The sequence below is a fragment of the Delphinus delphis genome, chromosome 5 (genome assembly GCF_949987515.2).
Source record: "Delphinus delphis chromosome 5, mDelDel1.2, whole genome shotgun sequence".
In the NCBI taxonomy this organism is placed as follows: Eukaryota; Metazoa; Chordata; class Mammalia; order Artiodactyla; family Delphinidae; genus Delphinus; species Delphinus delphis.
The window spans coordinates 120014088-120028191 of record NC_082687.1 but is presented as its reverse complement, the minus strand read 5'-3'; the positions used below and the strand labels follow the sequence as shown (position 1 = coordinate 120028191).

The window sequence follows — 14104 nt, the reverse complement described above, 5'->3', positions numbered from 1 at the left end:
TATAGAGTGAAGTAAGTCAGAAAGAGAAAGACAAATACTGTATGCTAACACATATATATGGAATCTAAGGGAAAAAAAAAATGTCATGAAGAACCTAGGGGTAAGACAGGAATAAAGACATAGACCTACTAGAGAATGGACTTTAGGATATGGGGAGCAGGAAGGGCAAGCTGTGACAAAGTGAGAGAGTGGCATGGACATATATACACTACCAAACGTAAAATAGATAGCTAGTGGGAAGCAGCCGCATAGTACAGGGAGATTAGCTCGGTGCTTTGTGACCACCTAGAGGGGTGTGATAGGGAGAGTGGGAGGGAGGGAGATGCAAGAGGGAAGAGATATGGGAACATATGTATATGTATAACTGATTCACTTTGTTATAAAGCAGAAACTAACACGCCATTGTAAAGCAATTATACTCCAATAAAGATGTAAAAAAAAATAGAGCATATATATAAAATATATAAAAATCAAAAAAAAGAATAAATGTAATAAGACTCACAGAAGTCAATTCATAAAAGTAATATAAGGGGTACTGTTATCCAACCTTATGTCTGCAACATAAGAAATAACATGAAATTTTAATATTACTGAAAGGACTTTGGCCTGACACTTAGAGTTGCTATGTAGTCTACATCTTCAGAAGACCTCTCATTTCCATAAAGTGTCCTCATAAATTACAATGCACATTCACTAAATACTCTTCTTAGCATTCTTTGTAATAATAATGCCAGGCCTAGTTTCTATTGGGGATTTTGTGGAAGTCAGTTTTACAGTCAAATAAATACAGGGCAATTTTTTTTTTCTAGTGATGTATCCTTTAGAATTTCTTGATGTTTAATTTCAATAACTAAGAAAAATATAATCTCAGTTACATGAGTTTTTGTATTCTCTGTTTTCTTTTATATATACATACATACATAATACATGTGTCAAACTGAACTTCCAGAAAGTTTTAAAGTTCTAACACTGATACTAAGTAGAACATAAGTTATACATTAAAACTAATGAAAAAAAGTAAGAGACATTTAAGACAGGATTACATCTCCATGTCAGCATGACACTAAGCCAAAAATAAACAAACAAACAAAACAACAAAAAAACAACTTAGAGAGTTACATGTGACATATATTCCTAATAAAAGGAAGCAGAGAGTTCATTGGGTTAGAAGTTATTTTATAAAATATGTCAAAACTTAAAAATTTTAAATTTGTTTCAGTAGACACTTCATACAAGTTCTGAATTAACTTGATGAATATAAATACAAATATTTAGCACAACAAACTTTCGACACTACTAAAAAGTTGTTGTAAAGTCTATAATGCATAGTCTGCATCAAAACATAATAAACTATCAACATGGGTAACATATATGGAACAGAATTTATAAAGAAGTCTAAAACAAAGGTATGTCTTTCTTTCTCTGTGTTCTTTGTTATAGTCCTCTTTTTTTTTGTTTATGTATTACTATGTTATTTTTTTAGTTAAAAAAATTGAGGTTCAATGTACATGTGGTAATGCAAAAACAGAGTTAATACTTCTCTAGTAGTATTCAAACTGATATTAGGGCTTCCCTGGTGGTGCAGTGGTTGAGAGTCCACCTGCCGATGAAGGGGACACGGGTTCGTGCCCCGGTCCGGGAAGATCCCACATGCCGCAGAGTGGCTGGGCCCGTGAGCCATGGCCGCTAAGCCTGCGCATTCGGAGCCTGTGCTCTGCACAGGAGAGGCCACAAAAGTGAGAGGCCCGCATACCGCAAAAAAAAAAAAAAAAGGAGGTTCTTTTAAATCTTACCTTTATACATAGAAAGGCATTTAATAGAGGTCCATAGAGAGTTATCTGAGAATCTGGAGAAAGTTCCATTTCTACATGAAGTTTATCAGGTGGAAGTTCTGAGGGATCAATAGGTGGACGTGAAGAAGTAGAGGGAGAAGAAACAACTCTGTCTGTTTTCTGGGATGGCCTTAATACAGATAGCATTGTTTCTTCCATTTCTGACACTGGAATAAATTGAGGAAAAAAGAATAATGTTTGAGGGGTGAGGGAGGAAAGCACCTCTTAAAAGTTCTTCAAAGAACTAGTCACTAAGAAATTCTATTTTGCAAATATGAAAGCAACTAATGCTGCTAAAATATCTGTAGTATATAATGAAAACAAACCTGAAAGATTACTAGTTAAGAATGCAATAAAGTATGGACTTCATTGAAATATGTATAAAAATACATAAATCAAACTTTAAAAAATCGATGAAAAGTTCCCATTAACAAAGGCAACATTCTCATCAAGTTCTGTCAATATACTGTAAATCTGGGTCACAATTAGGCTTTAACTATACTTAGGCATTAAACTATAAAGTTACTTTCACATAAACAGCTATTCAAATGCAGTGTGACATTATCAACGTATACATATGAGAAAGTTACAAAAACTATTCTTAAAAACTTAACTCACTGGAAAAATACACAGAAAATATCACTTGACTCTAATTCCACTTTGGATCCAAATAAAGCAGCACTTAAGCCTCAGGTAAACTATAAATGATATGACAGTTGTCAAAATGCATTAAAGAAACTAACATTTCACAAAATCAAGCGCTTTAAATGTATAGATTTACATATACCTAACTTCATACTCCAGCTCTGCTTCTTCTAGCTCAGCAGACCTTGAGAAAATTACTTACTTTCTCTGAGCATATTTCCTCAACTCTACAATGACAATAATAATTATAACATCTATCTCACACAGTTGCTTGAAGAGTTAAATGAGATAAAGTAAACCAGGAAACAGCTTGGCCTAGTATTTGATATATATAGTATTTGATATAGTACTTGATATATAGTAAATGCTCAATGAAAAGTTAGCTGTAATTATACCAAAATCCTTAAAAGATTTTAAATGTATAAAATTGCCAATAGATGCATTTCCAAATATTTTTAATTTCTCCTTGTATCTTTGATGTTTATCAATTATAACACTAGATATTTCAACGTACAAATTATATAAAAACACTTACATGACTGTTTTAGCTGTTCATCTGCTTTTTGTGGATAAATTGGATGCCATGTGTAATCAATTGTAAGCATGACACTTGGGACAGTCCAGCATTCAACCCAACCAGCCCTTTGAAGATAAAAATAAAGTTTCTAGTCTGGTACTCATTCCTTTGATTGTATACAGACACCAGTTACAGATAATCAAGTTTTACTGTCATTCTTTTAAAGAATTAGAAGAATAATTTCTCCACATAAACACAAAATACTTAGATCACTAATATTAAGTACTTACTTTTCTTGAGTAATGTTCCGCCATTTTGGTTTCACTGTTTTCTGGCCACTTTGACATTCAGCAGGAATACCAGTATCATGAGTCATTTTATTTGGGTGGCAATTCTTTACCAGCATAAATAATGAATATTTACTAGGGTGGCAATCTGGTAGAAACAAATGAAGATCAACATCTTCTCCCTAAAAAATAATTTATAATAACCCAAAGTAACAAAATAGGTACATAAATTTGTTAGGTTACTATTTACAGGCAAGCTTATCTATAATAATCAATTAAACAGAAAATAAACATAAATTTGAAATGGCAGGTTTTACATTGAATAATCAGGTAAGTAACTGGAATAAGATCTTACATTGACTGAAACTAAATTCTGCTTAGAAAGTCAAGAAAGGGACTTCCCTGGTGACGCAGTGGTTAAGAATCCGCCTGCCAATTCAGTGGACAGGGGTTCAAGCCCTGGTCCAGGAAGATCCCACATGCCACGGAGCAACTAAGCCTGTGTGCCACAACTACTGAGCCTGTGCTCTAGGGCCTGCAAGCCACAACTACGGAGGCCGAGTGCCACAACTACTGAAGCCCGCACATCTAGGGCCCATGTTCCACAATAAGAGAAGCCACCGCAATGAGAAGCCCGTGCACCACAACAAAGAGTAGCCCCTGCTCTCCGCAACTAGAGAAAGCCCACGCACAGCAACGAAGACCCAACACTGCCAAAAATAACAAATTAATTAATTAATTAACCTTCTTTAAAAAAGATAATAATAAAAATAAAATCTCAAAGAAAGTAAAAAAAAAAATCAGGGAAATAAACAGCACAGTTTCTAGAAAACAGTAAGAAAATTATCTTCCATGGATTTCCTTGGATATTTTGCATGTAACTCAGTAAAAAAAAATTAAAAATCAGCTAATATAAGCTTAGGTGGAATATGTTCTGTATTTTTAAAAATATGATTGTCTATTTTGATTCTAGTAAGTCTTGGTTCCTCAACTGCCTTTTAAGAATTATATCAAAGGATCTTCACTGAGTTTCACTTTTTTTCCTTATAGGTCCCTGAATCTTTGCTCATTTTGATGCTTGGTTTCTTAACAGGCAGCACAGTGGGGTGGTTAAAAGAGTGGAGCCCTAAACTATACTGCCTGGGCTCGAATTCTAACTTGGCCACTCACTAGCTATATGACAAGTTACATAAACTTGCCTCCTCAGTTTCCTATTCTGTAAATGCAGATAATAACAACAACTACTTCAAGAGGGTTGTTCTGAGAATGAATAAATGAGTTACTACACATAAAGCACTTGGAGAAGTGTCTGGCACAAAGAAGATGTTAATACTTGCTGGCTGCTCTTATTATTGTTGCTATTTTTTACCTTCATAACCTCCATCAATACTACAACTACTAATGTTGTATACCTTAAAGTTAGGTGTACCATGAATTCTGAACTCCTAAGAGCTGGCTTTTGGATCACGGGGTTTATTCATTGAATTCACGATTAAAATTAGGAATGAAATACAGCTGACCCTTGAACATCACAGGTTTGAACTGCACAGGCCACTTACACATGGATGTTTTTTCAACAGTAAATATTACAGTCCTACACAATCTGTGGTTGGTTGAATCTGCAGATGCTGAACCTCAGATACAGAGGAACCAAGGATATGGAGGATATAAGGAGAACTGACTCTAAGTTGCACACAGATTTATGATGGCAGGGAGGGTCAGCGTCCCTAACCTTCACATTGTTCGTCAACTGTATAGAGAAATGTAAAATCCAGTTCACAGACTAATATTAGAGCTAGAATAAGTTCTAAAGAGAACATATAGATTAGTCACAGAGGTCAGAAATGAGCTCTAACAAAATAATCGACTCAAGGAATTATTTTTGCCCAGCTTTTTTTTTTTAAAGAAGTATAGTTGATTTACAATATTACATTCATTTCAGTCATATAACACAATTCAGTGTTTTTATGGATTACATGCTATATCAATACAAAGTTATTATAAAATATTGACTATATTCCCAGTACATTACATCCCCATGACTTATTTTATAACTGGTAGTTTATATCTCTTAATCTCCTTCATCTACTTTACCCCTCCTCCTTCCCCTCCCCCCTCTGGTTACCACTAGTTTGTTTTCTGTATCTGGAAGTCCATTTCTGTTTTATCTGTTTTATCTGTTCACTTGTTTTGTTTTTTAGATTCCAAATATAAGTGAAAACATACAGTATTTGTCTTTCTCTGTTTGACTTATTTCACTAAGCATAATACCCCTCCAGGTCATCCATGTCATAAATGGCAAGGTCTCATTCTTTTTTATGGCTGAGTAATACTCCAGTGAGTATATATGTCACATCTTCTTTATCCATTCATCTGTCAATGGGCACTGAGGTCACTTCCATATCTTGGCTATCATAAATAATGCTGCTATGAATACTGGGGTACACATATCTTTTCAAGTTACTGCCCAACTTCTTAGGGGAACTTGGGGAACTTAGGGGAAAGGCATAATATTACAGTTAACTACAAAAAAGGAACAGGCAATTCTGTGCCACTGAAGTTAGTGAACAATGGTGGAAAACCAAAATACTTCAGGGTGGCAACAGGATGGGCAGGAGAGAGTAAAGGTAAGTGCTGGGAAATCAAACTTACTAATAAACCTTGTGGAATAAACAATACATCCAATTATACGTACTCTTAAAGAGAACTTGGTATTACATGTAGCTGGAACAAAGTCCGTAAACGGCAAAGAGAAATCAATGTTTAGTGTTTCCCCACAGGCTGCCAGGTACACTGCAAAAAAAAAAAAAAAAAAAGAAAAAGAAATTTACTTTTAATTTCAAAAAAATTTTAAACAAAAACTGCCTTAAATACACACCTAAACAAAATTAAATTTAATATGCTTAGTGTAATACAAATTCTGAAATAGTTCTCTGAGAGTCTTATAAGACAATGGAAAAAAAGATCAATTCTAGTATCTATTAAAACTACAAAAATCAATACCAGTTTTCTTTGTTGGTATTTGTCTTAATGAACAGAATACTAACCTAATTTTTAAAAAGTACTTACCATTTTCCTGTTGTTTAGTGGAACAGTCAATCCAATTGTGCTGATTAGCTGCCCAAATCATTTCAAATTGATGAAACATGATTTTAAAATTCCATGTATATGGAACAAATGAAAAAATGTCTGGAGCACTATCGCTTGACCAGTCTTGAATTAAATCTAAAATTATTGAGGTAGGAGACAGAATGTAAAATTAATAGAAATTCAGAAAACAAAATAAAAATATTCTAACACCAAAAAGTTTCCTATTGTTATCTAAAAAGAACTTTTATACAAAGATATTAAAAGCTGATTAAGATGTAGCTAAATGATTTGACAGTAAAAATGCTTACTTACTAATCACAGTTCCAAATAAAACTTTTATGCATTTCATATACCTATTATGTTTTTAAAGAAACTTCAGAAGATAAGAGGAAAAAAAAATTACCTGATATTCTGTTACCAAAATACATAACATTGTGGATATATCTCATCCTAGTTCTTTTTTCTATGTAGATTTTTACACTACCCTAGATATACAAGCTATATTACTTTTTTTCATTTAACTCAAAATTTTGCCATGTTATTTCGTACACATTAACAAAAATTTTGTTCATTAAAAAGATTTGCAAAGATTTACTTAATCATTTACTGTACTTGGATATTTAGACTTTCTTAAAATTTCTGTTATATATAATGTTATCATGTATATTTTCATGCAAGATATTTTACATATTCAGGATTATTTTCTCAGGATAGATTTAAAATATGGATTTGCTAGGTCAAAGTTTATGAATTTTTTTAAGGCTACTATAAATCACAAAACTGCTTTCCAAGAGTAGTAGATCCATTTATGCTCCTATTAGAAATGTATGGTCAACTATCCATTTCACTGTACCTGCTCCTGCATTATATTTCTTTCTACCTCTCTCCCTTTCTCTATTTTTTTTGCGGGGGGGGGGGCGGGAGTGGGGGTGATGCGGCTTGATAATTGGTAATTGAAAAATGCTCTCTCACTTTAATTGAACTTCTTAATTACAAGTAGGGTTGAACATTATTCGTGTTGTTTTATTCACAAAACAAATACCTACAGAATGTCTACTGTGTCCCAGATTCTGTTTTAGACTGTGGGAATACAATGTGAACAAAACAAAGACTTGGCCTTAGAATTATAGTCAGTCATCTTTGTTGATTGCTGATTTACTGTATTGCTGATTTGTTGGTTTAAGTGTTGTTTTTTAAAATTGTGTTCATAGTCTGCTCATAGTTCATAGTTCTCAGTCTGCTTATCCTTTCATACCTTAATTTTTTTTTTTTTTAACCTCAATAGGCAAAAAGTCTTTACATAAAGATGTTAGCCCTGTTCTATCACAGTGCTTTCCTCTACTTTTCCTCTGGCATTCACATTATTGCATGGATTGTATACTCCCAGCAATGATGTCCTTCAATAAATGGTCTCCTCCTAAAAGGTGTCAAGCTCATCTTTGTATGCTCACAGTACATAACACAGTGCTATAAAATCAGAACTTTGTGTATTTGAGAGAGGGAAACAACTACAAGTACCATTGTTATAGCACAAACTCTGACAACCAGACAGTCCTGGGTTTAAATTGTGGCTTTATCATTTTACTAGTTATATGATCTTGAACAAATGACTGAAATGTTATCGGTTTTCTCTTTTACAAAATGGGACAACTTCACAGACTTATTGTGAGAATTTAGATGATATATGTGAACTTTTAGCACAGAAACTGCCACAAGATAAGCACTCCACAAACAGTAGCACTTAGTATTAAAGATATTCTAAGGAAAATAATAGGCAAAAATAATTAAATATTTAAAGTAGTTTCCTTTGAATTTTAAAGGATATCTTTAAACTGAAAAATATTAGATTCAGTAATGAAATCAGAAGTCAAATATCATATGAACTCATTTAAAATTTAGCTGCAATGTACAGAAACTTGTGCACATATATTAGATTCCTCTCTTGATAAAATAGCAAAATACATTTGATATCAAATTTTAATAACAATTTAAATTAATCTTAGTAAGATGCAGTTTTACTATATCAACGATAAAAGGCATATATGGCTATTAACCTGTTCTAAGACTAGAGAACAGAAATTTCCACTTAACGATTTTACTTTAAATATATTTTTATTTCATTTAACAAGCAATCACAGTAGCTCATCATACCTTATAGTATCTACTCCTACTTCTAAAATTTTACTTCTACATACGGCCCTACCTAACTAACCTGACTGCATCCCTACTATCTAACACAGCACTCAGCACTTTATTCTTTAACACAGCATTCAGCACTTAAGAGATGCCCAAAAGTCATCTCTGGGATTAGCCAACTACACAATACAAATTCACCATTCAACAAGCTGATTTTCACACTTTTCTTCCTCATAAACATTTTTGGTTCTGCACTTTTACTCAAACTATTCATCCCTTCTAAAATGAACACACTCTTTGGTAACCTCTTTGTTGCAGAGAAACTCTAACCATCTTTAACAACAGCATGACACTACAGAGACAGTACAGAGTCTACTACAGTCAAAAAATTGTTCTTAAATGTCTCTTCCACTTACTAGCTTCATGAGTCTGCCCAAGTCATTGAATGTTTCTTCAATTTCCTCATTGTTAACTCAAGGATAACAATAACAGCTATCCCTTTTCAGAGTTGTTGTGAAGATGATACCAATGAACATGCTTTGGAATGTTTTATGAAAACATACTATGCAAATTTTAGTTAATATTATTGAGTTCATTTACAAAGACCATTTCCGATCTTAATGTCCTTCCTTACTTTCTCTAATTATCTTCAGATCATATTGATTTCCTCTGTATCCACGTCTTACATGCATTTGTTAGCTTTGAAATTCATGCTTGCACTCAATGTGTGTGTGTGTGTGTGTGTGTGTGTGTGTGTGTATATATATATATATATATATATATATACTGTTATGTATTGTTTTATTTGTCTAAGTCTAGTACTACACATGCCAATATACTTGAGACTGATAAATAAATTCCCATAAGCGCTATCCCTATAAGTTCTCTCTGCGTTGAGATCATGGCTTATATTTGTTTTGAATCATTATTAACAAGTGACTCTCAACTTATACTGGTTGCATTTATCTACTTCATACTACTACCTAAAAGAATGAGCTATAATTGCTAGTAAAATAAACACAAATTCAAATAATCTACTAATCATCTAAGGAAACCAACATAATTTTATAGTTTTTAACGAATTTCTATTTTAATGTCTTATTAGTTTTTTTAATATCTTATCTAAACGTCAGTATATTCTGCAATATAGTTTCCCTACCAGCTTATACAATATCTTTACTGACAAATATTAAAAATTATGGTAACAAAGTATCTTTACTAGGAACCTCAAAAACCACTTCCGATATGTATTTCTCTTTAAACCAAAAGCTGCTCTTATTACCAGATGGTCTTACCAAATAAATTTATTTATTTGGAAGCACTTTCTTGATGACAGCCTTAATCATTTTGATAATAAAATTTTAAAAGTTGTAAAGTTGGTAATCTAAATATTAGTCTGGGAAAAAACTCACCTACAACTCACTTTATAATTAAGTTGATAGGCCAACACCCTACAAAATGTCCATCACCTGGTACTGGGGCTTTGCAATACCATTATATTTTCTTCTTCCATTATCAGAGTAAACCTAAGTCAATTTCATTATTGTCTGTAAAGACTTCACTTTTGCCTTTGTTTTACATCTTTCATTCCTGAGGCTCTATATTGTATTTATCATGAAGAGATCTCTGTCCCACATTGAAATCTCTTAAGAACAATTTTATCCCACTAATAACTGGCATGAGAATGGCTCTTAAGGCATATTAGGTATTCCCTCACACAAAATAGATAATTTATTTTCTGCAAAAATCTGTCAACAGAGAAATGTAAAACTGAGAAAAGAGAAAAGCAATTCAAACACTATGACCAAGTATGTTCTCTCCAAGGCTAAATTAATATCACTCTCTGATAGTATCTTTTTTAAAGAATAAATACGTTTTTGAAGGACTCTAGAAAGATTTCAGAAGTAATATATCTAAATGTTATAGCTGTTAAATCTGGGAGATGAGAACTTAAGTTTTGTACCTTTCTATATTTTTTAAATTTCTCCAAATAAATTTTAGAAAAAAATAACTTTAAAAAAGTGAAGTTAAATAGGTATAAGCATAAAGATTAGAGAAAGAAAATAATTTAAGAAAAATCACAATTGTAGTTTAGGAAATGTGTACTTGTTTAACTAATACAATATTCAATCTAAATGTAAGCGCTACTACAAAATAAAGTTTAAATTTTGAGAAATTTATACTTCTACTCCAAGTATTCTTGGCACTGCTAAAGTCTGAGATTGTGAAATTCTGGAGGAAAAACAATGTGAAGTATTGAATGCTTGAAAACACTGGGTTTTTTCTTTAAGTTTAAATAAATTAAATAATTTATAATTTTAAAAGTCTAAAAAGAAAGAAAGAAACTGGAATCTATTTTAAAAGACTAGCAAAGTTAGAAATGATAAAATCTTAAGTGAGAAGGAAAGGACTATGCAAAGAAGCTGTCTATATAGAAACAGATTCTTGAAACAGACTATTTGGGTTGGAATCCTAGCTTGACTTAGTCGCGTAACCCTGGACAAATTGCTTAACCACTCTGTAACTCACTGCCCTCATCTGTAAAATAAGGATAATGATAATAAAATTGACCTCAGAGAATTATTATGAGGATTTAATGATTTAATATGTGAAACTGCTTAGAACAGAGACAGACACTAATACACACTGTAAGTTTTAGCTATTATTTTTTTCATAAATCTGAAGTAAGTAGTACTTATTCAATATTCAGCTTCACTGACAAAAATTTAACTTGCCAGGGACTCTGTCAAAGTTTCTACTACTGGGACCTTGACTTGAGCCTTGGAGAAGAATTATACAACTGCAAAAATACAGAATCATTCTATCTAATCCCCACGATAAGGCTCCTGATCAAAGCAAAAAACAAATATAGAAGACTAATGATTGAACATATTATAGTAATGGCATTATTATAAAAGGCCAAAACTCTAGCAGTAGCAAAATTAGGTTAGAAATTATTATCCCTATTTCACAGATAAGGAAACTGAAGCTTAAACAATTAGGAAATTTGGCCGACATCATATTGCTAGTAAGTAATGTCAGGACAGGGAAACCTGTGAATATCTTAATGACTGCTATACCCACAAATATTAGTACTCAGCACAGAATGCTTGTAAATGATCGGTGGGTGGATGGACGAACAGATAAATGCAGCAATCAGTCAAGCAAATATTAGGAGTTCTGGGGTAGCCACTGATCCTAGAAAAGCAGACCAACTCTGGCTAAACTTCTTACAGAAAGGCTCAAAAAATGCTTATTTTTATGTAGCAATATTTATGTCATTCAGAGACTAAGACCACATGTTCCCATAATCATAAAATAATGAGTAGCTATCATAATATGCTGCAAGAAATAAAAGAATTTTTTCCACCTAATGACAGCATCAACTCAATTATACATGCCAACAGAAAGGAGTTAAGTAGGGACTCCAAATACAAAAATAACGTATTTGACTATTTGAATATACTGTCTGTGGATTACTAACTAAAACAAAATAGTAGAGCCACAATGATGCCTAATTCAGGAAGAGAAGAAACTGATTCATCTTCCCCAACTTATCCCCCACTAGACACAAAAATGAGTTCTTGCACTTCCTCCTAAGCTCAATTTTGGGTTCATATTTTCCTTGTTTGGGTTAGAAGACAGCATAGAACATGTATATTTAAGTTTTTCCTTTGATAAACTTGGCCCCAAAAGAAGTGTAAAAGAAAGTATGAATTGTGTCATCAAGTCCCTATGTTGAATCTAAAAGCAAAACTTATTGACTATAAACAAGTTCACTATGATAAATCTCAGATCTCATTGTATTTATACTTATTAGAAAATTACCTGTGAAGAAATTCTTCTGTGCAAAGATGAAGTGGTAGGTGGCTTTATAAACCTCTAATTCACACTGCCATGTCTGTGGCATGTTCCATATTCGGGGGTAGCTGGCATTGATGTGAAACTGCAAATCAAATGTTAAGTAAAAATGTCAGAGGTTAAAATATGACATTGTGTGACAGCATTAGAAATGAACTCGCACAAACTGGTGAGTAATTAAAACTTATTTTCCTACTGAGCCAAACAGAATGTCCCTTAGAGGTTTTAATACTGCTGTGGCTAAAGGTCAGTATCCATGGTTACATCCAGCTCCTTAAAATACTAAGCCATGATGTGGCCAAAAAACTTTAAGAACAAATCAGGCTACAGTTTTGATACTGTAGCTAAACAGAGTAACAGCCAACTTCATTAACTCTTCTTTAAACCTAACCTGTTAAGTGAGAGGCTCGGGTCAGGCAGGGTAGAGTGCAATGCATACTGTCACACAGAAGTTTGGCCATCAGTGCCTCCTCGGTTCTTATTTGACAGCACAGTAGTTATAAATCTGACATGATGCTTTGTGGTATATTCCACCTGCCAAAGCTTGGCAATTCTGCAAAGGCAAGAGCTGCCTGGCCAGGAATACCATTATTGCACAGCACCATTTATCAGCAATAGCTCAGGAATTCATTAAAATGCTGAATATTCATATTTATAGTATTCATTATATTCTTGGTAACTGCAAAATTTTCTTCTTAATTTACATATATCATATATAAATATGCTTGTTTAGACAAGCAATTAAGGACCTAATGATATCATCTAATATAAAAGAATCCTCTCTAAATATCAGCCATTCTACGCAGTAACTTTTGTTATTATTGTTGTTATTACTGTCGTCCCTGAGAAAAAATAATAATCTGCTTGATTAATGAGTTCCTGACCTGCAGTTTTCAATCATGAGCATTTCCATATTTATTCTGTTTCTAATATGGAGCAATTCAGGGTATCAATAAGATTTTCTTCCTTTTACCTTATTCATCAAGTAAAAAAGGACAATGAATTATTAAGCCCTGAGAAAGAATCTGATGGGGCCAGAAAACATACAGTAAAAAATTATCTTACTTACAGCATAGGAGACAGCTAGTCTAGCCATACAATGAAGTTTAAAAACAATACACCGAGAACTTTTCACATTTCTAAAGGCCAAAAACCCATGTAGTGTTGCCTTATATTCATTTCCCCCAAAAGAAGAGCAACAGAGAGATGCCAAAGGGAGTCCACAGCATTGGGAATCTACACCTCTTCCCAAAAACACGGTCAAGAGCATCTGGTTGTTCTTGAATGAGAAGACTGACCATTTGATGACCTCCTGGCCATTAAAATTTTATATTAAAAAATTAAAACCAAATTTGTATTTTATGGATATAGGCATATCATCATACACTCTAGACTTACTGCTAACATTTCTGCTTCTAAAAGAGTCCGGTATTGCATGCTGGTAGTGGCATCAACATGTAAGAGTTGTCCTTTAATTGCAGGGGTGTAACCTAAAATAAGAGAAAACATAAAAATTAAGAACCTAAAGAAATATATACATATAATTAAAAATTTTGGACTGGAAACAAATTCCCCCACCACCCAAAGAAGGAATTCCTGAAAAATGGTAATCAGTCACTATTTAAATACACCCCCAGTAATGTGGAGTATACTATCTAATAGGTAACCTTTCTCATTTCGGACAGCTCTGATGGAAAAGAGTTCCATCTTCATATAAGGTCTATCCTGACTCTGCT

The 14104-nt window shown here is 33.1% G+C and overlaps 1 protein-coding gene across 1 annotated transcript in view; it reads right to left on the bottom strand.

The window, feature by feature from the left end:
* Positions 1 to 14104, bottom strand: part of BLTP1 (bridge-like lipid transfer protein family member 1) — a 204572-nt gene that overhangs the window by 135586 nt on the left and 54882 nt on the right. The window contains exons 14-20 of the mRNA XM_060013201.1: positions 13767 to 13858; positions 12336 to 12453; positions 6351 to 6506; positions 5977 to 6074; positions 3285 to 3463; positions 3013 to 3119; positions 1794 to 1999 (exon numbers count right to left, since the gene is read on the bottom strand). Coding sequence (XP_059869184.1) covers positions 1794 to 1999; positions 3013 to 3119; positions 3285 to 3463; positions 5977 to 6074; positions 6351 to 6506; positions 12336 to 12453; positions 13767 to 13858 — 956 coding nt within the window. The remainder of the gene's footprint in view (positions 1 to 1793; positions 2000 to 3012; positions 3120 to 3284; positions 3464 to 5976; positions 6075 to 6350; positions 6507 to 12335; positions 12454 to 13766; positions 13859 to 14104) is intronic.